The sequence below is a fragment of the Acinonyx jubatus genome, chromosome E1, assembly GCF_027475565.1.
Source record: "Acinonyx jubatus isolate Ajub_Pintada_27869175 chromosome E1, VMU_Ajub_asm_v1.0, whole genome shotgun sequence".
NCBI lineage: Eukaryota > Metazoa > Chordata > Mammalia > Carnivora > Felidae > Acinonyx > Acinonyx jubatus.
Window position 1 is genome coordinate 9,952,874 of NC_069397.1, and position 23,896 is coordinate 9,976,769.

A 23,896-nucleotide genomic window follows, 5' to 3' on the forward strand; every position below is an offset into this window, starting at 1 on the left:
CACCCACTTGCAGATTTGGAAGGATTTGGATGGAGAGTGTCCTGAGTAGGCTTGGCATATAAAAAAGGAACAGCAGGGATACCTACAGGATTGGATCCTCTAAGAAGGATATTCGCAGAATTAACCAGTGAGGAAGGGTTAAGTGTCCTGCCTTCCCCTTCCACAGAGTTTGAAATCAAATCATTAACCCAGAAATGCTTATTTCATCCTCATCTTATTCTTAATTTACTACCATTTTTAATGAACTTTATAGATGCGATTATTTGTTAATTGCCAACCGGTGACCTCTGTTGGGTTCTGTGCCAAGTGCTGCCCTTGAATTCCACTTAACTCCAACACCTGTATGAGATCGCCATCCTTAGCCTGTTTTACACATGAGAAAATCATGATTTAGGAAAGTAAAGGAACTTGCCTCGGGTTATAGAATGAGGGGAGGGGAGAGGGTGGAGCTAAAGTTAAAGTCCAGGCATTTCAACAATAGCACCTCTTTCTTGATTTCTTCTCTGTCCATTTGGGAGTTACACCCTCTGAATTTTTCAGTTATTACCTTCTAGAATTCTGATTAGACAGCCTCCAAGTTTTTCCTCTTTTTTTTATCTTATCTGTTCTTTGTTTCTTACAGGGCTAGGTGATTTCTTTCTTGGCTTTTCTTTGTTTGCTTTTTCTTTTTTTTTTTTTTTCCCCTGTAGTAAGACTTTATTTTTTCTGAGCAGTTTAAGGTTCACAGCAAAATTGAGGGGAAGGTACAGAGATTTCCCATATACCCTTGCCCCACACATACAGAGGCCTCTCCCATCATCCACGTCCCCCACTAGAGTGGAACATTTATTGCAGTTGATGAACCTACCTGGATACCTTATAGTCACTCAAAGTCCATAGTTTACATTAGGGTTCACTTTTGGTGTTGTTCATTCTTACAGGTTTGAACAAATGTATAATGACCTGTATCCATCATTTATGGTGTTAGAGTATTTTCACTGTCCTAAAAAATCCTCCGTACTCTGTCTATTCATCTCTTCCTACCTGCTTATCCCTGACAACCACTAATCTTTTTACTGTCTCCATAGTTTTGCCTTTTCCAGAATATCCTAGAGTTGAAATCTATAATAGGTAACTTTTCCACATTGGTGGTGTTTTCTTCAGATCTGTTTTTTATTTAATTCATTGATTGTCTCAATATGGGTCTGTCTAATCTGCTGTTGAATAATTTTTTAATGTTATTCTTATTTAAAAGCTAACTGAATTTTTTATTTCTAGAAAAAAATTTTACAATTCAAATTTGCCTCATCATTTTTTAGTTTCTTCTTCCTTTATCCCTTCATCCCACTCTTGAGCCCATTTTCTATTTAAATTTATTAAATATATATTCATCATCTGATAATTCCAATAGCTGTAGTTTTTGTGGATCTGATTCAGTATTTGTTTCTTCAGATTTACACTCTTGGTAGCTTGTGATTTTAGTGGTTTTGACTGTGAACATAGGTTTTTGGATTTTTATCTGTGGGAATTGTTTGAGAAATCTATTTAAATGGGCTTATTTCAGAGTATGTCTGCATTTGCATTTGTCCTGCATCTGGGGCCAGCTTCAGTACCATCCATTAGTTTTAGTTACCACTTAAAACTAAAATTTCTACCACTTAAAACCCAAATTCTACCCTATTTGGGTCCTGGGCAACTGCTCTTGAAAAGGCACACTCAAGTCTCTTGACATTGGTGGTTTTCCCAGGTGAATGCCCTTCCCCTCTGTACTTATGCCCATCTTGATTTGCACTGGCTCCTGCAGCTCCACAGTTCTTCATCTGCAATTTAGAAATCCAGAAAGCTTTGACTATCCCAGGTTATTTTTTAAAAGGACGAAACTTGACCTGGACTGGTATGAACTTACTGCAGAAACATAGATGTGTTTGATTATGTGGTGTTGTCCCACATGCTGCTAGAGGATTAACCTGGTTTCTATAAACACAGTGCATTACCTCTATAAAAACTGCCCAGATTCTGAATTCTAAAATATTACTGGCCCCACAGTTTTCAGATTAAGGAATTGCTTGTCCTTGTTTTCTTCCTCTCACTGTTTCCCTTGCTTTGCCACGAACTCTGATATACTTTTAAAAAGCATTTTGGGGAAATTTAGTATTGTGAAGAATTGTTTTAAACATCTAGTCTTGCCTGTTTCTGGAAATGGAAGTCTGTTTAATTGTAATACACTTCCTTTTCTTTTTTTCTTTCTTTTTTTTTTTTTTTGGAAGCCTTTTGGTTTGGTGGTAGTTTATTTCAATAAAACATAGAAATAGCAGTGGAGGATGGGGCGCCTAGGTGGTTCAGTCGGTTAAGCATCTGACTTCAGCTCAGGTCACAATCTCATGGTTTGTGAGTTCAAGCCCCATGTCAGGTTCTGTACTGACAGCTCGGATCCTGGAGCCTGCTTTCGATTCTGTGTTTCCCTCTCTGAGTCCCTCCCCTGCCCACGCACGCTCTTACACTCTCTCAAAAATAAATAAATGTTAAAAAAAAAAAAAAAAAAAAGAAATAGTGGAGTTATTAAAAGAGTACTTGTTTTTTCATTTTTCATTAGTTTAAAAAATTTTAGTGCAATAGATTTGACCTCGTTTGATGTATATTTGTATGAATTTTAACACATGCATAGGTTCCTGTAACTGTCCTCACAGGATAAGAATAGTTTTGTCACCTTTGTGTTTAAACCCTCCTCTGTCACATCATTTGGCAACCACTGATCTATCTGACTCTGTAGTTTTGCCTTTTCTGGAGTGCCATACAAATGAATTTTTACAATATGTAGCCTTTGAGATAGGCTTCTTTGACTTAGCATAATGGCTTGAAATTTATCCATGTTCTGTCAAGATGTTCATAGCTTTTTATTGCTAAGTAATATTCATTGTATGGATGTACTATCCATTCACCAGTTTAAGGACGTCTGGATTGTTTCCAGTTGTTAATGATTATGAATAAAACTGCTATAAACATTTGTGCATGTATACGTTTTTTTGTGTGGACAAAAGTTTTTATTTCTCTAGGGCAAATACCAAGTGGTAAGTTTGCTGAATTATATGGTATATGTTTAATTATATAAAAAACTGTCCGACTGTTTTGTAGAGTGGCTGTACCATTTTGCATATCCACCAGCAACATACTCCCATATTTTCTTGGATTGTCTGTTTTACTGACATTGAATTTTGAGAGGTTTTTTTTGTGTGTGTGTTCTGGGTATAAAACTGTTTTGGCTATGTGATTTCAGATGTTTTCTCCTAGTTGATAGCTTGACTTCTCATTCTCTTAATAGTGTCTTTCACAGAACAAGAGGACTTTTTGATTAATTTAGTGACTTTTTTCTTTTATGGATTGTGCTTTTGGAGTCATACCCTGAGAACTGTTTGCCTAATTAACGGTCATGAAGATTTTCTCTTGTGTGTTCTTCTAAAAGTACTATGATTTCATCCTTCACAGTTAGATATATGGTCTATTTTGAGTTAATACTAAGATGTAAGGGGTGGTCAAATATTTTTGTATTGTTTTTTATTTTTGCATATGAATATGGTGTTGTTTCAACACCACTAATTGAAAAGACTACCCTTACTGTGTTGACTTGCCCTTGTACCTTAGCCATATTTCTGTAGGTCTATTTATGGACTCTGTTCTGTTCCACTGATAACATGTGTCTGTTCCTTCACCAATCAGTATCCACTGTCTTCATTACTGTAGCTTTACAGTAAGTCTTAAAATTAGATAGTATGAGGTCTCCAAGTTTGTTTTTTCTTTTTCAAAATTGTTCTGTCTATTCTAGTTTTTTTTTTCCCCCTAAATATAATCTTTAGCACAATCTTGTCTATATCTATAAGAAATCCTGGTAGGGGTGCCTGGGTGACTCCGTCGGTTAAGCATCCTGCTTTCCACAGATCATGATCTCACAGTTGGTGGGTTCAAGCCCCGTGTGGGTCTCTGTGCTGACAACTCAGAGCCTGGAGCCTACTTCGGATTCTGTGTCTCCCTCACTCTCTGCCCCTCCCGCACTTGCACTCTGTCTCTCCCACCCCCCGTCAAAAATAAACAAACATTAAAGAAAAGAAAAGAAATCCTGATGGAGTTTTTATTGGAATTGCATTCAATCCTTAGGTCAGTTTGATAAGAATTTACATGTTAACTGTATCAAGTCTTAGAATACATGAACATGGAGAATGTTTTTATTTACTTAGGTATCTTATTTATTTATCAGCAATATGTAGTCCTCAGTGTACACATCCTTCATATATTTTTTTAAACTTATATCTAAGTATTTCTTTTTGGTGCTATTGTGAGTGCAATTTTGTTTTTAATGTTTTTATTTCTTTTTGAGAGAGTGTGAGTGGGGTAGGGGCAGAGAGAAAGACAGAGGATCTGAAGCGGGCTCTGTGCTGACAGCAGATAGCCAAATGCAGGGCTTGAACTCATGAACCGTTAGATCATGACCCGAGCTGAAGTCGGATACTCAATCAACTGAGCCACCCAGGTGCCCCGTGAATGCTATTTTAAAAATTTCTGTTTCTAATTTATTATTGCTAGTATATAGAAATATGATTGACTTTTATATGTTAACCTATTCTGTGACCTTATGAAACTCACTACTTCTAGTAGTTTTTCTGTAGATTACTTGGGATTTTCTACATTGATGTTGTTTGTGAATAAGGACAGTTACTTCTTGCTTTCTGATCTTTTTTTTTTTTTCTTTTCCTGTTGCCTTATTGCACTAAGCTAGGACTTGCTGTATTGTGTTGATTAGGAGTGGTGAGAATGAATATCCTTGTTCCTGATCTTGGAGGGAAAGCATTTAGTCTTTCACCATGAAGTATGAGGTTAACCATGAGTTTTTTATAAAGGCTCTTTATAGGTTGATGGAAGTCTGCTTCTCTTAGTGGTTTCTTGAGAGTTGTTTGAATCATGAATGGTGTTGAATTTTGTCACATGTTTTGTCTGTGTCGTTTGATACGACCATGTAGTTTTCCTTTCTTTGTCTGTAAATGTGATGGGTTATATTGATTGATTTTTGAAAGTTTGAATAACCTTGCATTCCCAGGTTTAGTGCCATTTGGTTGTGTGGTGTGTTTTATTCTCATATGTTGCTAGATTTGATTTTCTAAATTTTGTTGGTCATTTTTGCATTTACGTTTATGATGGATTTGGTCTGTAGTTTTCTTGTACTGCTTTTGTCTGATTTTAGTATCAATGTAATGTTGGCCCCCAAAAATGAGTTGGGACATTTTCCCACCACTTCTGTTTTCTGGAAAAGATCATGTAGAATTGTTGGGGTTTTTTTGTGTGTTTTTTCAGAGTGTTTCAAACTATAAATTCCGTTTCTTTAATAGATCTAGGACTATTCAGGTTATCTATTTCTTCTTGAGGGAATGTTAGTACTTTGCAGCTTTCAATGAATTGTTATTTTCATTAAATTGTTGAATTTATGGGCATGTAATTATCTAGGATTCCCTTACTTTCTTTTTTAATCTTGAGTTTGTAGTAATACCCCTTTTTCATTCCTGATATTGGTAATTGTGTCTTCTTTCTTCTTTGCTAGCATACATAGGGGTTTAATCTGTCTTTTTAAAAGAACCAGCTTTTGATTTACAATTGATTTTTTATCTGTTTTTCTCTTTTCAATTTTACGGATTTTTCTGCTGTGTGTTATTTCTTTCCTCCTGCTTGCTTTAAATTTTTTTTAATGTTTATTTTTGAGAGAGAGAGAGAGAGAGAGAGAGAGAGAGCACAAGTGAGGGAGGTGTAGAGAGAGAGGAAGACACAGAATCTGAAGTAGCTCCAGGCTCTGAGCTGTCAGCACAGAGCTCCATGCGGGGCTCGAACTCACAAACTGTGAGATCATGACCTGAGCTGAAGTCAGTTGCCCAACCAACTGAGCCACCCAGGAGCCCCTTCTCATGCTTGCTTTAGATTTACTTTTTCTCATTTCTTAAGATAGAAACTTATATCGTTTATTTGAGACCTTTTTTTTTTTAATTTTTTGAAAGATTTTATTTTTTTAAGTAATCTCTACACCCAATGTGGGGCTCAAACTCATAACCCTGACTGATATCAAGAGTCACATACTCTAGTGACTGAGCCAGCCAGGTGCCCCAAGAGACCTTTTTTTTTTTTTTTAAGCTTATTTATTTATTTTGAGAAAGAGAGAGCTTGCTCACATGCATGGGCATGCAAGCAGGAGGGGGCAGAGAGAGAGAGGGAGAGAGAGAATCCCAAACAGGCTCCGCACTGTCAGTACAGAGCCCTATGCGGGGCTTGATCCCACAACTCTGGGATCATGACCTGGGTGGAAATCAAAAGTCGGACACTTAACCCACTGAGCCAAGCAGGCCACCCAGAGACCTTTGTATTTTAAGAGAAGCATGTAATGCTATAAATTTCCTTCCAATCACTGTTTTATCTACACCCCACAAATTCTGATACTTTGAATTAAATAAAAATAAAATGCCTAATTTCCCTGAAGTCTTACTCTTTTGCCCATGATTATTTAGAAATATGTTGTTTAATTTTCAGGTGTTTGAAGAATTTTATCTGTGATCTTTTTGTTACTGACTTCCCGTGTAAATATATCATGGTTAGAAAACATACTTTGAATGATTTCAATTCTTTTAAATTTGTTAATTTTTTCATTAAAACCTTTTTTTAATGTTTATTTTGAGAGAGAGACAGAGACAGAGCGCGATCAGGGGAGGAGCAGAGAGAGAGGGAGACACAGAATTCGTAGCAGGCTCCAGGCTCTGAGCTGTCAGCACAGAGCCCGATGCAGGGCTCGAACTCACGAGCTGTGAGATTATGACCTGAGCCGAAGTCGGACGCTCAACCAAGCCATCCAAGTGCCCCTAAATTTGTTAAAATTTTTAAATAGCCTAGGATATGGTTTATCTTGGTGAATAACTCCCATACAATGAAAAGAACATACTGCTGTTTGATAGTTTTCTATAAATGTCAATTCTATGGAGTTGGTTGATGATGGTGTTCAGTTTTTCTGTATCATTGCCAGTACTTTTCTGTTTTTTATATCTGTTACTGAGAGAGGAGTGTTGAAGTCTCTGAGCATAGTTGTGGATTTTTCCAATTGTGCTTTCAGTTCTGTTTTTGCATGTATTTTGAGGCTCTGTTGTTAGGTTTGTACCTATTTAGAATCATTGAATCTTCTTGGTAAATCGATCCTACCATTTTGTAATGTTCCTCTTTATCTGTGGTAACTTCACTTGTTCTAAGGTCAGAAATCTCTTCTGTCTGACTTATATAGCCACTGCAGTTCATGGTACATCTTTTTCTTTCGCTTTACTTTTGACTTGCCTTTATCATTTTTTTTAATGTTTTTATTTTATTTTTGAGAGAGAGAGAGAGAGAGAGACACACACACAGAGTGTGAGTGGGGGAGGGTAAGAGAGAGAAGGAGACAGAATCTGAAGTAGGCTCCAGGCTCTGAGCTGTCAGTGCAGAGTCTGACGTGGGGCTTGAACTCACAGACTGTGATATCTTGACCTGAGCCAAAGGGATGCCCAACTGACTGAGCCACCCAGGCACCCCTTGCCTTTATCATTTTTAAAGTGAGTTTCTTTTGATAGCATGTAGTTGGGTCATTTTTTTTTTTAATCCATTCTGACAGTCTGGTTTTTTGTTGATAAATTTATTTCAGTATAAGTTGTAGTGTAGTTCTTTATATTAAGTGTAGTTAATTACAACGTGATTATTTACCTTTTAATATGTAAATGTAATTGCCAATACTTATTAATTTAACATATATAATTATATTAAGTGTAATTATTAATGTGTTTGAATTTATGTCTCCCATTTTATTTTTCTGTTTGTTCCCATCCTTGGATTTCCTATTCTTTTTTCTTTTGGATTCTTTGAATTTTTTTAAGAGTTTATCTATTTAGTTCTTGATTATATCTCTTTGTGTAGGTTTTTAGTGGTTTCTCTAGGGATTGCAGTGTACATACCATCATACATACACAGTCCATGTAAAATTATCTTTAAAAAAAAATTTTTTTTTTAATGTTTATTCATTTTTGGGAGAGAGAGACAGAGACAGAGCATGAGTGGGAGAGGGCAGAGAAAGAGGGAGACACAGAATCTGAAGCAAGTTCCAGGTTCTGAGCTGTCAGCACAGAGCCTGATGCGGGGCTCAAACACATGGACTGTGAGATCATGACCTGAGCCGAAGTCGGTCACTCAACCAAGTGAGCCACCCAGGCGCCCCTAAAATTATCATTTTATTACATCAAGTGGGCCATGTAGGTCCCTTTGTCTCCCCACTCATGTGGTGTAGTGTCATCCACTTTTGTTGAAAATCCCATCAGACGGTGTTGGGAATTTGGCTTTCAACTGTTGGACACAACTTACAGAACTTAAAAAAAGAATTGTCTGTTACGTGTAAGCCCGGTATTTGCCATATCTGTTGCTGTTCCTTCATTCCTGAAGTTCAGTTGTTATTTCTGTTATTTCACCAGCATCGCAAAGATCCCTCTAGCGTTTCTCCTAGAGCAGGACTGCTGTCAGAGAATTTTCTCAGTAATTTTCCATCTAAGGGTTTCTTTATTTTGAAGGAATTTTCATTTGATAGAGAATTCAAGGTTGATAGTTCTTTTCTCTTACCACTTTAAAAGTGCTGTTTCGCTGCCTCTGGCCTCCATGGTTTCTGGGAGAAATCTGCAGTCTTGGAATCATTATTATCTTATGTTTAGCATCTTTTTTATAGCTGCTTTTGAGATATTTTCCCTGTCTCCAATGTTCAGCAGTTTGGTTATCCCATCTGAGGTTCACTGAGCTTTTTGATTTTCAGAGGAGGATGTTTTCAGCCATTGATTGTTCTTTCACTTTTTTTTTTTTTTTTTTTTTTTTGCCCCATACTTCTTTCTCTTTCTTCTGAGATTTTAATGACCCAAATGTTGTATGTTTGTCATTGTCCTGCAGATCCTTGAGGCTCTATGTGCTTTTGTCTAATTTTTTGTTTTCCTGTTTTTCAGCTTGGAAATTTTCTATTTGTATATCTTTGAATTCACTGATTCTTTCCTCCGTCATTTCCCTCATGCTTTGAGTCTTTCCAGTGAATTTTAACCTTAGGTTATTTTTTTTTCTGGTTCTCATCCTTCCATTTGTTCCTCCTCCTCCTCCTCCTCTTCCTTCTTGTGCTTTTTTTTTTTTTTTTTTTTTAATCTTTTTCTCTGCAGAGGCTGTCTTTCTGTTTGTTTCAAGAGTATTTGACCTTACTTCTTGGAACATGGTTATAAAAAAAAAATCTTCGTTCTGTAATTCCAGCATCTGTGTATCTGTATCATCTTGCTTGTCTTTTCACTTGTGAGATAATGGGATTTTCTGGGGTTTTGTATGGCAGTTAATTTTGGATTGTATTAAGGACAGTTTGACTTGCATGATTCTGGGTCATGTTTAGATCCTGTGAAGAATGTTGAATTTTTGTTTTAGCAAGAAATTCACCTGGTTAGGTTCAGCCATGTTCCAACTAGCATTCTGTAGGCTGTGGTTCTAGAGTCCATTCCGTTTTGGATTGTATTTGTATCTATGCCTGCTAGGGTCCAGTCTGAGACCTGTCCAATGGAAAGGTCATAGTTTAGTTCTCACACCCATTGGTATGCTGTTACAGTCAAGTCCATGCATGCCCAGTTCATGTGTGAGCCGAGGAGTACACACACAACTTGATATGCTTTTCACAGGCCTTCTTCTTTTCTGCTGTTTCCCTAGCCGTTTCTGGTGCCTAGGGGACCCTACCTTCCTGGTTGTTTGGCTAGAAAGTTGGGGCTTCACTTTCTACCACTATGTCAGCTTCTGTGGCCAAGCAGCCAGAGGACAGTGGATAAAAGAAATAGGGATTCTCCTCTTCTTACTGGAACTACGGTGTCTCTGTCAAAGGACAGAGTTTGGAGAGCTTTTGGAGCCTGCCTGAGTGCTGCTGCCATTGCCTGGGAATGGAGACTGGAGTGAAAGAAAGCCCAGGAGATTTCCCTCACTCTCTGCTGTCCATATGAAACCCCTTCCTGCTCCTTAGACCAGAAATAGAGGGCTTCTCTGGAGCTTTTTCTTTGTGCATCCTTGTGCAGTTTCAGCTTTGGAGTCCAGGCCAGGAGATACTGGAGAAACAAAGCGGGACACTTGGCTCTGCTCTGGTGGCACTTTGAGTTCTGGTTTCCTTTCTGTCTGCCTGCTGCCATTTCCAGGTCTTCAGATACATTTGTCTAGTGTTTTTAGTTGCATTCTGTGGGGTGGGTGAGGTGTGCTTATTTCATCTTGACCCAGTCCTTAGGATTTCAGAGCAAATCAAAGAATGAGTATCCTATATAGATTTTCTGTTTTCCCCTTAAAACGCAAATATATTAAGAAGATGATGGTCTAACACCTGCCTCTAAGGTTTCTGTTGTAATCATTTTCATTGTATTAAAACTTCTTGAGCTTCACAAGGTGACCGTAAAGGAATTTGTAATGGCCTATTGCTTTTATAACTAAAGATTGATGATCCTAAGAATTCAGAATTGACGTGTAATTTCTTCCGAGTAACTTCTTTAGAATATACTGGTGTTTTGTACTTGCATTTAAGTAGACACTAAGTTAGGGTGCCAGGTGGCTCAGTTGGTTAAGCGTCTGATTCTTGATCTCTGCTCAGGTTGTGATCTCACAGTTTGTGGGTTCGAACCTCAAGTCTGGCTCTGTGCTGACAGTGAAGCCTGCTTGGGATTGTCTCTCTACGCCCACCCTCCCACCCCTCCTGTGCTTGAGTGCTTGCTGTCTCTCTCCCTCTTTATCTCTCAAAATAAATAGCCATTTTTTTAAAAATTGAAAACTTCTTAGTGAAATACTAAAGTGAGTAATGGAGTTTTGAACATCACTCAAATAATTGAAGGAAAGTTCTTTACTTCCAGTAAGCTGTCCTCATGGGTTCCTAAAAGGTATGTTTTTTAAAAAGCAGATGTTTTAAGCATTTCTATGTTCCTTTGTTCTTTTATTAAAAGAGTATTTTAGAAATTGAACCAAAGCATTTATCTTTGCTTAGCCAAGCATTTATTGAGTTAAAACTGTTTCATTTATTAATTTATTAAAATGTTTAAAATATGTTAATGTCCTTTTATTCTTAAAACTGAGTTTTTCTGATCCAAAAGAAGGGTGTAACTTCATTCTGTGTTTCTGAAATGAAATACAGTTAATATTTTATTTAAAGGTATCAAAACTTCTTTCAGTTAGTTTTAATCCCCTCAAAAATGTGCATTAACGTCTGTACAACATCTTACAGTACTTGTCTGGGATTGGCAGCTGTTTTTAGTTGGTGGAAAAGCAAAAACTGAGAAACAACACAGGTTCTGATTTTTAGGCTTTTTGATAGGCATTTGCTTCAAAACTAGTGTCTTTGTTCTGATTAATAATTTGCTCATAGTGGCTATACAATAAACATCTGTTGAGAGAGTGGAATTAGCTTGGATTATGTTAGACCTGGTTAAAGGCAAAACAGTCCCCCTGAATCTTCACAATTGATACCTTTCTTCAAGGCCCTGGGTGTAGAGAGGATTAATTAATTAATGTAGAGAAAAAACAAGCACAACTTCCCTTCCCCAAAACATACCTTTTTATAGCTCTCTACATTAGAGACAGTACTGATCATGAGTCATACCTGAACTTTTGTCCTAACTCTGGGACTTTCTCTTCTTTCCATGAATTCTTTTTTCTTTCTCTGTTGTGGTAAACGAGATCCATGAACTCTACCCTCTTAACAAATTCTTAAGTGTACAGTACAATACTGTTAACTATACATACAATGGCGTATAGCAGATCTCCAGAACGTATTCACCTTGGGTAACTGAAACTTTATACCTGTTAATCGCAACTCTCTATTTCTCCCCTTCCAGCTTCTAACAGCTACAGTTCTATTTTCCGTTTCTCTGAGTTTGACTGTACTAGATACCACATATAAGTGGGATCTTACAGTATTTGTCCTTCTGTGACTGACTTATTTTATTTAGCATTATGCCTTTAAGGTTCATTTATGTTGTTACATAAGTTAGGTTTTCCTTTTTTTTTTTTTCTTTTTTTTTTTATGGCTGAACAGTCTTCCATTGAATGTATATACCACATTTTGTTTATACATTTATCCATCCATGAACCTTTGGTTGTTTTTATATCTTGGCAATTGTGAATAATCCTGCAATGACATGGAAGTACAAATATCTCTTCAAGATCCTGATTCAATTTTTTTAAATAAATACCCAGAAGTGGCATTGCTGGATCATAAAAGAGTTCAGTTTTTAATTTTTTGAGGATGCTCCATACTGTTTTCCATAGTAACTACACCATTTTACATTCCCACCAACAGTATATGTGGACTCCAATTCTCCCAATTCCTCCACATCTCACCAACATTTGTTAACGTGTTGTGTTTTCTTTTTGTTATTATTATGATCATCCTCACATGTATGAGATGGTATCTCATTGTGGTTCTGTTCTCTTGATCTGTATGTCTGTCTCTATGTCAGTACCATACTGTTTTCATTATTGTAGCTTCATAATATATTTTGAAATCAGGAAGTGTGATGCCTTTAGCTTTGTTCTTTTTACTCAAGGTTGTTTTTGGCTATTCAGGTCCTTTGTAGTTCTTTATGAATTTTAGGATTGTTTTTTCTATTTCTGAAAAAAATACCTTTGAGATGTTGATAGGAATTGAGTTGAGTCTGTTAATCACTTTTGGGTAGTGACATCTTAACAATATTAAGGCTTCCATTGCATGAACACAAAATGATTTTCCATTTATTTGTGTCCTCTTTAATTTCTTTCAGCAGTGTGTTACAGTTTTAAGTGTACGGATCTTTCACTTCCTTGGTTAAATTTATTCCTAAGTGTTTTATTCTTCGTGATGCTATTGTAAGTGGGATTATTTGCTTAGTTTCCTTTTTGGATAGGATAGTTTGTTGTTAGTATACATAAATGCAACTAATTTTTTTTTATTTTTTAAAATTGGTTTTTACTTATTTTAGAGAAAATGAGAGACAGAGCATAAGCAGGGGAGGGTCAGAGAGAGAGGGAGACACAGAATCTGAAGCAGGTTTCAGGTTCTGAACTGTCTGCACAGAGCCTGACACAGGGCTAGAACCTGTTAACCATGAGATCATGACTTGAGCCGAAGTTGGACATTTAACCAACTGAGCCACCCAAGCATCCCGAAATGCAACTAATTTTGGCATATTGATTTTTGTATCCTATAACTCTGAATTAAATCTGTCAGGGTTTTTTTCTAATTTTTGTGTCTTTTTTTTTTAAAGTTTATTTATTTTGAGAGAGAGAGAGAACAAGAGCACAAGCAGAAGAGGGGCAGAGAGAGAGGGAGATAGGGGATCCCAAGTAGTCTCCGCACTGTCAGCACACAGCCCAATGTGGGACTTGAACTCATGAACTGTGAGATCATGACCTGAGCCGAAATCAAGAGTCAGATGCTTAACCGACTGAGCCACCCAGGCACCCCAGGGTTTTCTACATGTAAGATTAAGTCATCTGCAAATAGAGGTATTTAACTTCATTCTTTTCAATTTGGAGGCCCTTTGTTTTCCCCCTATCCCAATAACCTTGGTTAGATTTCTAATACTATGTTGAATAGAGGTGTGAAAAGTGGGCGTCCTGACTGCCTTGTTGCTGATATTAGAGGAGAAGCTTTCAGTTTTCCACAATTGAGTATGATATTAGCTGTGAATTTTTCATGTGTGGCCTTTATTATGTTGAGATCATTTCCTTTTTTTTGTTCCTAGTGTGTTGAAACTTTTAAATCATGGAAGTGTTGAATTTTGTTAAATGCTTCTTCTGCATCTATTGAGTAGGTCATATGATGTTTATCCTTCAGTTTGTTGAAGTGGTGTACCACTAGAATTGATTTCTATATGTTGAACTGTCCTTGTACTCCAGGGATGAATTCCACTTGGTCGTAGTGTGTGATGCTTTAATGTACTGTTGAATTCTGTTTGCTAGTATTTTGTTGAGGGTTTTTGCATTTATGTTCATCAGGGATATTGTTCTGTAGTTTTCTTATAGTGTCTTTGGTTTTGGTATTAGAGTAATGCTGACCTCATAAAATGAGTTTGGAAATGTTCTTTCTTTTTTAATTTGTTTGGAATGAGTTTGAAAAGGATTAGTGTTAGTTCTTTCATTTTTTTTTTTTTTTTTTTATTTTTTAACGTTTATTTATTTTTGAGACAGAGAGAGACAGAGCATGAACGGGGGAGGGTCAGAGAGAGGGAGACACAGAATCTGAAACAGGCTCCAGGCTCTGAGCTGTCAGCAGAGAGCCTGACGCGGGGCTCGAACTCACAGACCGCGAGATCATGACCTGAGCCCAAGTCGGCCACTTAACCGACTGAGCCACCCAGGCGCCCCGGATTAGTGTTACTTCTTTAAATGTTTGGTAGAATTCACCAGTGAAGCCATCTTTTCCTGGGATTTTCTTTGTTGGAAGAGTTTTGGTTACTGATTTAGTCTCCTCACAAATTATAGATGTGTTCAATTTCTGTTTCTTGATGATTCAGTGTTAGTAGGTTGTATATTTCTAGAAGTTTACCTGTGTCTTCTAGATTGTTGGCATATATCTAGTTTGTTGGTATATAATTGTTCATAATAGTGTCTTAAAACTTTCATCTCTGTGGCATCAGTTGTTATGTCTCCTTTTTTATTTTATTTATTTGAGTTGTCTTTTTATTTTGGTCTGCTAAAAGTTGGTCAATTTGGTTGATCTTTTTAAAAAACCAACTCTTTGGGGCACCTGGGTGGCTCAGTCGGTTAAGCATCCTAGCTTCGGCTCGGGTCGTGATCTCACAGTTTGCGAGTTCGAGCCCCACGTCGGGCTCTGTGCCGGCAGCTGGAGCCTGGAGCCTGCTTTAGATTCTGTGTCTCCCTCTCTCTCTGCCACTCTTGTGCTCATGCTCTGTCTCTGTCTCTCAATAATAAATAGATGTTTAAAAAAATGTTTTAATAAAAAAATTTAAAAACAACTCTTTTCTTGATTTTTCTATTGTTTATTCTGTATTTTGCTTATTTTTGCTCTAATTGTTATTCCTTCCTTCCTTCTAACTTTGGGCTTAATTTGTTGTTTCTAGTTTCTTCTGTGAAGTTCTGTAAAGATGTTCTTTGACATCTTTCTACTTTCTTAATGTAAGCATTTATAGCTATAAATGTCCCTCTGGATACTGGTTTTACTGCATCCCATTTTAGTATGTTGTGTTTTCATTTGTCTCAGGATTTTTTTTTTTTTTTTTTTTTAAGTAGGCTACATGCCCAGTGTGAGGCTTGAACTCACCATCTCAACTTCAAAAGTTGCATGCTCTACTGACTGAGTCAGCCAGGTACCCCTGTCTCCAGATATTTTTTAAATTTCCTGATGTATTTTTCAACTCATTCATTGTTCAAGAGTATATATTGTTTAATTTCCACATATTTCTGAATTTTCCAGTTTTCTTTTTGCTTTTGATTTCTGGGTTTATTCCATTGCTGTTGGAAAAGATACTTGTTATGATTTCTGTCTTAAATCTAAAACCTGTTTTTGACTTAACATGTAATCTGTCCTAGAGAATGATCTGAATGTGTTAAGAGGGTGTATTCCCTTCTGCTGCTGTAAGGTGGAATGTTCTGTGTATGTCTGTTAGGTCCTTTTGGTCGGTGGTGGTGTTTGAGTCCTCTGTTTCCTTCCAGTTTTCTGTCTGGATATTCTGTATCTATTTTTGAAAATGTGGTATTGCCATCTTCTATTATTGTATTAGTGTTTATTTCTTCCTTCACTTCTGTCAGTGGTTGATTTAATATTTAGATGCTCTGATGTTAGGTACATCAGAATAAATACAGAGATGTGTTTATAATTGTTATATCTTCTAGGTGGATTGACCCTTTTATCATTGTCTCTTATGACAGTTTTTGACATAAAGTCTATTTTTGTCTGCTATAAGGTTAGTCCCCTTCCTCCTGCTGTCTTCTGGTTACTATTTGCATGGAGTATCTTTTCCGTCCCTTCACTTTGAGCCTATGTGTGCCCTTAAATCTAAAGTGAGTCTCTTGGGGTGCCTGGGTGACTTAGTCGGTAAAGCGTCTGACTTCAGCCCAGGTCATGATCTCATGAACCGTGAGCTCGAGCACCCCTTTGGGTTCTGTACTCACAGCTCAGAGCCAAGAGTCTGCTTTGGTTCTGTCTCCCTCTTTTTGCCCCTCCCCTGCTCATGCTCTGTCTCTCTGTCTCTCTGTCTCTCTGTCTGTCTCTCTCTCAAAACTAAAATTTAAAGTGAGTCTCTTGTATGCAGCATGTAGTGGGATCTTTATTATTTAAAAAAAATTCAGCCTTTGTCTTTGGGGAATTTAATCCATGTACATTTAAAGTAATTATTGATAGGGTAGGATTTACTGTTGCCATTTTGTCTTGTTTTTGTGAGTGGCTTTTAGGTTTTTTCCCTTTTTTCATTTCTTGCTGTCTTCCTTTGTGTTTCCTTGTTTTTATGTAGTGACACACTTAAGATTTCTTTCTCATTCTTTTGCATATCTTCTGTAGATATTTTTATTGTGGTCACCATAGGACTTACATAAAAGATCTTATAGCAATCTATTTTAAGCTGATAACAACTTCAATCACATACAAAAACTGTTTTTGCTTCTCCCTGGCCCCCCCCCCCCACCCGAGCACTTTCTTTACTCAAATAAGTCATTTAAAATTTTTGTACACAAGGGTTTTTTTTTTTTTCCTGTAAAAATAGGAATGATAATCTATTGTTAAAAAAAAATTTATTCTGTTAACCCAGGGGTTCTCAAAGTATGGTTTGCACACCCATAGAGTCCCTGAGAATTTTTCAACAGGTTGCATGTAGTCCAAACTGTTTCCACAGTAATTCTGAGATGTTATTTGTCTTTTTCACTGTGTTGACCTTTGTAGTGATGGTGCAAAGGCAATTGTGGGAAAACCTGCTGGCCTTGGGCCAGATTGTACAAATCGTCATTTTGTGCTGCTACATACTCCCAATAAAACTAAGTGCCGCTTTTACTGAAAGATGTCTTTGGGGAAGTAGATAATTAACTTTATTAAATCTAAACTCTTGGGTGCATGTATTTTTTAAGATGTAAATGTTTTTATTTTATTTTTAAGTTTTTAAAGTCCAGTTCGTTAACTTACAGTGTAGTATTAGTTTCAGGTGTGCACTTCTGTACAAAACCTAGAGCCCATCACAACATGGGTGTATGGCTTTGTTTTTGTGAGCTTAATTAGCTGCTTATTTAATGGAATACCATTTTTACTCCAAAGAATGACTACGGTTACAGACTTGAGTATTTGCCAGATATTTTCTTGGAAATGAATGAATTAAGCTTGACATTTCACGGAAAACAGCTGACAGTATTTGCCCGTGGGTAAAGTTTGAGCTTTTCAATGAAAATTAGAATTTTGGAAAACTCGTATTCACCACCCTATGCTTTGACAGCTTTAAAGAGTGTTCTGATAAGATGTTTGTGATATTAATGATGTGATTTCTTTTTTTATACTATATGATGCAGGGCATCAACATTTGAAAGGTCTACATAAGTCAGTGAACCAATATTTTCCAAAATATTCCAAAAAATTTACGTTGGGGCACCTGGGTGGCTCGGTTGGCTAAGCATCCAACTTAATCTTGACTTAGGCTCGTATCATGATCTCACGGTTTGTGAGATTGAGCCCCGCCCACATTGGGCTCTGTGCTGGCAGTGTGGAGCCTGCTTGGGATTCTCTGTCTCCCTCTCTCTCTGCCCCTGCCCTGCTCTCTCGCTCTCTCTCAAAAATTAATAAATAAGCATTTAAAAATTTTAAAAATATGTATATATGATGTAATAAAATCATGAGCAAAAGGTCTCCTAACATGGGAGATACACCATTGGATTTTAATATAACAGACAAGTTCACTGATAGGGTTTGCACTGCTACCATTCTAACTTACCGTTAAGAAACTACCACTGTCACATTTGGGTGTAGTATCAAAGAAGAACTTATCCACAGTGATCTCAAACAGCCATTAAAATACTCCTTTTCCCATCTCTGCCTATCTGAGGCAAGAGTTTCTTAATATAGGTAAAAGGAAACCCATTCCTCTACTCACAATACTTGTGACACCAAACATGTGGGCTTTCCACACCAAGCACTTCTCCAGTTCTCTCTGTGGTCAGTAACTGGGGGTCCTACTGTTCAATTCATTCTGGCCATAACTACCCAGAGTTAGCGCAGACCTCACAGGTCAAGGGCGCTGTTCCACAAGATTGCCTCCCACTTCAGATGCCAGTCGCAAGTCCCAACTACATTTGTCACCTGTACTTCTGGCCAACCAGCTATAAATGTGGGATTTCCACAGCCTCTCCTCAGGTTCTGTAATCTCCTATGATAGCTCACAGAACTTTGGGAAACATTTTATTTACATTTATTGGTTTATTTTAAAGTACATCAAGGGGTGCCTGGGTGGCTCAGTTGGTTAGGCATCTGACCTTTGGTTTCAGCTCAGGTCATGATCTCATGGTTTGTGAGTTTGAGCCCCACGTTGGGCTCCAGGCTGACAGCATGGAGCCTGCCTGGGATTCTTTCTCTCCCTCTCTCTCTACCCCTCCCCTGCTTGCTCTCTCTGTCTCTCAAAATAAATAAACTTAACAAATAATAATAAAGTACATCATAAAGCATGCAAACGAACCACCAAATGAAGAGGTGTATAGGGCAAGGTCAAGAAGATCCCAAGTACAAAGCCTTTGTCTCTGAGGGGTTGGGGGTGTGCCACCCTCCCAGCACATAGATGCATTCACCAACCTGGAAGCTCTGAACCACTTCATTTAGGGTTTTCATGGTTCTACAACATGGGCATAATTGATTAAATTATTGGCCATTGGTGATTAACTTGATGATCCCCAGCCCCTCTACCCTCCCTGGAGGTTGGGGAGTGGGGCTGAAAATTCTGGTTCTGTAATCACACAGTTTGTTCCTCTGGCAACCTGCCCCATTCTGCAAGTCACCTCATTACCATAAACACTCCTGTGGTTGAAAGGGGCTCATTATGAATAACAAAATATGCTCCTCTCACCCCTGCTGCTTAGGAAATTCTAGGGGTTGCTTTTAGAAGCTCTGTGCCAGAACCAGAATGAACAGTGTGTGTGTACACGCACCAGCACATTAGAATATACTTCAGCCAACACAGAATAGTACGGCAGATTGAATGCCAAGGCAGATCATGAAAGTCCAGCAGTTTGCTATCAAGACAAAGAGCGTTGCAAAATGTAAAACAAAGCCCATTTCTCACTAATTTTTTCAGTTTGGAAAATCTTTTTTTTTTTTCACATAAAAAATACTGTTTATGTTAACTTACAACAGATTTAATATTGTTAATTTTAACCGAATCAATAATTTTCTTATTTTTTATTTCTCATATGTTAATACCTGTAGATAAAACTCACATTAACAAAAGCTCTTTAGGTTCTTCAATTTAACTTAAGGTTGCAAAGAAGTCCTGAGACTAAAAAGTTTGAGATCTGTTGTTTTAACCTTCTAGGGTTGTTGAAAGTCGAACGAAGGTATTCATAAACCTGAAATCATTTTGTAAAATATTTAAAGTGCAGGTTTATAAATAATTTTGCAGTTCCTGCTGTTAACATTGCTGAGCAAGTCCCTTACGTTGAGATTTTGGAGAAGAGACATGGAAAGAGGACATGCATAAATAATTGCTGTTAAGGAGCAGTTGGTTAGTTTAGAGGAGGAATAGGGGGCGGAATTCAGGCGTAACTTCTCTGTTCCACAAACCAAACGGTGAAGAAGCAACATTGTTTTCTCCCGTACATATTTTTTTATATATTTATATTTGTAATAAATGTGGATGTGTTTGTGTGTGTGCACGCACACGCTTGGGCATACAGCAAACAGCCCCACTGTTCATGATTGTAGCCCGTTACTGGTCCAAGTGTGCTTTGAATTTTGAAGTTGTCCCCTTCTTCCCTTGCAGGCATAGAACAAGATGCAGTGAATACTTTTACCAAATACATATCTCCAGATGCTGCTAAACCAATACCGATTACAGAAGCAATGAGAAATGACATCATAGGTAAGCAGTGCTTGAAGCTATGGCAAAAAAAAAAAAATAATGCCTGTTTTTGGTTATTACTTAAGAGAATCTTTTATGAAAATGGAAGTCAACATATCCCTTCTTAGTCTGTGTTCAGAGTACTTTAGTATATCAACTGTAGCTCACTTAAAAATTTTCTCTTCATACGTCAGATGTAAATTCTTGGACTTTGTCTCAAATAACAGCAGCAGCAAAAACAATAGTGACACTCAAAAATGTTGAATTCTTACTGTGTCCCAGACAGCATTATAAGCACTTTCTGTGGATAAACTCTAACCTTCTAAAAACCTGTAATATAAATACAGTTATTATTTTATAAATGAGAAATCTGAAGCACAAAGAGGGGATTTAATTATTTGCCCAAGATAACATACCTCAGACATAGCAGACTCAGGATTTGAAAACAGACCGCTACAGGGGCACCTGGGTGGCTCAGTCAGTTAACTGTCTGACTTCAGCTCAGGTCATGATCTCGTGGTCGGTGGGTTTGAGCCCTGTGTCAGGCCCTTGTGCTGACAGCTCAGAGCCTGGAGCCTGCTTCAGATTCTGTGTCTCCCTCTCTCTCTGCCCCTCTCCTGCTCATGCTGTCTCTCTCTCAAAAATAAAAACATTAAAAAAAAGAAAAGGCGAGAAAATAGACCACTACACGTTGACTGATGTGCTATTTGGCAGTGTTTTTCATACTGCAAATTCAGACTATTCTCTTATGACCACACCTTCCTGCCAAAAAAAGACTAGAATAGAAAAATGAAAGTGCTTCACAGTAGTAAGGGCAAGCCTCATTTCAGGAAATTGTTTTCATCATATGTTTATGTATGTATGTATATACTATGTCATGTAAACCTATTTCTCTGTAGGTCATAGTAAAAAAAAAAAAAAAAAAAGAAAGTTTTTACTCTGTTGTATAAGAAGGACCTTAGAGGCACCTGTAATCACAGATGAAAGTGATTTGTTTATTCATTAAACAAACATTTATTATGTTCCCATCAAGTCCTGGTACTGAGTTTTATATTTTTATTACAGAAACTTGATATTTTTGATTTATGAAATATAGCATGTTATTCTTCTAGCAGATTCTTCCCAGCATGGGGCTCTTTCAGTCTTTATCACAGATACTTTGCATTCATTCATTATTGGAGACAGCAAAACTTTTTCCTGTCTAAACTGTAGTTCTTAATTTGGCCCACCATACTTTCCAGTGAACAACTGTTGACTATTTTAGGGCTTGTCCGACGTTGGCCCCATTGTTTTCCTTTTGTTTCTCCCACACAAATAGACTCTTATACAGGTCTTGAGGCTGTTGATTGTCCCCATTTGCTTGTATTTTGGGTTTTCACTCAGTTTTGTTGCAAATGTTGTCTTTGGAATTTGGCCTTTCTATGCAGTTCCTCTATTTTTATGTGGGAATTTGTTACAACCATCTTCCACACTTCTCTAGACCAGCATTTCCTCTGCAACAGGACAACTGGGGTGTGCTAACTGATTAGAATTTGGCTATTTGAGATATTGATTGGCTAGTGATTCCTTTGGGGATTTGTTTGTGCCAGTGAATAACCAAACTATGCAGGGGTAGGGGAGAAAGGGGGGGGGGGGGTTCAAGTAATATATTTAAAAATGAAGTATCACTTCAATTATTTTCTTTCCTTTTCTTTATCAAAGTAATGATATAATCCCGTGAGGGGAAAAAAATCTTTTGAAGTATAAGTTGGTAACATTTAGTGATCAAGAGATCTGAGAAAGTTAAAATGTTAATTACCTATGTTTTTAGACCGTTTTTCTTCTTTGAACCTCATTCTTCTGAATCCTACCCCGTTTTCTTCTCTTTCAGTTAGAATATGCCTTTTTTTCTTTTTTAATGTTTATTTATTTTTGAGAGAGAGAGAGAGCACAAGCGACAGAGGGGCAGAGAGAGAGGGAGACACTAAATCCAAAGCAGGCTCCAGGCTCCAGGCTCCGAGCTGTCAGCACAGAGCCCGGTGCGGAGTCGAACTCTGAGCCATGAGATCATGACCTGAGCTGAAGTCAGATGCTCGACCAACTGAGGCACCCAGCCGCCCCTGGAATACTCTGCACAGCTCTACTTCAAGTACATCACAGTTGGAAGAAGTCTGCACTTAAGCTGTTATTGTGTATCCCACCTGCCTAGTTTGGTTGTAAATGTTATCCATGGGTTTCTGGTATTGCTGGCTCATTACTCCCTGTTTATACGGGGACTCAGAATAACCCAAAAACTGTGCTTCCACTGCTTCCTTCATCTTCTGCAAATCCTTGAAGTGGTAGAATTTTAAAGATATTTTGAAGATATAGCTGATAGAATTTACTGATGGTTTGAAGTTGAGTAGTGTGAGAGGGGAAAAAGGCATTAAGCATGACTTCATGTGTGTTTGTTTGTTTTTCAAACCTGAATAATGGGGCACCTGGGTGGCCATCAGTTGAATGTAAGACTCTTGATTTCAGTTCATGCCATGATCCCAGGGTCATGGGATCAAGCTTTGCTTCGGGCTCCGTACTGGGCTTGGAACCTGCTTGAGATTCTCTGTCCCTTTCCCTCCGCCTCTCTCCCCCTCCCTGCTCGCTGGCTCATATGCTGTCACTCTCTCAAATAAACAAACAAACCTGAATAAGAGAGTGGAGTTATCATTTATAAACTTGAAAAAAAAAATTTTTTTTAACGTTTATTTAGTATTGAGAGACAGAGCACGAGCAGAGGAGGAGCATAGAGAGAGGGAGACACAGAATCCGAAGCAGGCTCCAGGCTCCGAGCTGTCAGCAAAGAGCCCGACATGGGGCTTGAACTCATGAACTGTGAGATCACGACCTGAGCCGAAGTCGGTCGCTTAACCGACTGAGCCACCCAGGTGCCCCTGGAGTTGCCATTTATAAGATGAGGAAGACTGTGAGGGTAATGGCTTACGGGGAAAATCAGGAGTTTGGGTGTTCACTAAATGGTGAATGTCAAGTATGCAGCTGGATATCTGCACTAGGAGTTCGTGAAAGAGGTGTAGGTTGAAGATACATGTTTAGAAGTCATCAGCATATAGGTGGTTTAGAGCCACGGATAACATTACCCTCAGCATAAATATGATGAGTGAAGACAAGTCTTAAGCACCCAGTTCTGAGGCAGGCCTGATATTTACAAGTCTGGCAGGTGAGGAAGAACTAGCAGAAACTCTGGAGTAACAGCTAGTAAAGTAGGCCCCGCTTTATCAACTCTGTCTCAGGACAGTAGTTCTTTTCTGGAAGCCAAGTGAAAAAACGTTTCTGAGGGTAAGGGAGTGATCGAAGGTGTGTTAAATCCTGCTGAGAGGTTAAGTAAGATGAGTACTAGGAATGGAATGGACTTACCAACCCTGTGGACCACTGGCCCACTGGTTATCTTAATTTCAGGGTACCAGTGGAGACGAAAACTTCATCAGAGGAGTCTTAGAATAGGAGGCGGAGTGGAGAGAGCAAGTATGAGCAACTTTTTGAGGCATCTTGCTCCAGGGATAAACTGAAAGGGGATGTTAAGTCAAGGGCCAGTGGGTTTTGTTTTTGTGGTGATGTGTTATACGCATATAAGGTATAGCATACAAGCAAGTTCGTATGTGTAACATACAGACAGACTGTATATAGCTGGTGAATATGAGGCAGCAGCAAAGAAGCGATGCAGGAGACCGAGGGGACAGTTGCTGTAAGAAAGAAGTCTTGAGGCAAGAGGAAGGGGTCCGGTGCTCAAATGCAGAGTGTGTGGGTAGAGGTGCAGGTGAGTTGGTAGATGTGGTGGCAGGAGATGGAAATAATTT

The 23,896-nt window shown here is 38.1% G+C and overlaps 1 protein-coding gene across 1 annotated transcript in view; it reads left to right on the forward strand.

The window, feature by feature from the left end:
• Positions 1-23,896, forward strand: part of AKAP10 (A-kinase anchoring protein 10) — a 78,233-nt gene that overhangs the window by 22,256 nt on the left and 32,081 nt on the right. Inside the window, exon 5 of the mRNA XM_027047640.2 lies at positions 19,992-20,090. Within this exon, the coding sequence (XP_026903441.2) occupies positions 19,992-20,090 (99 nt within the window). The remainder of the gene's footprint in view (positions 1-19,991; positions 20,091-23,896) is intronic.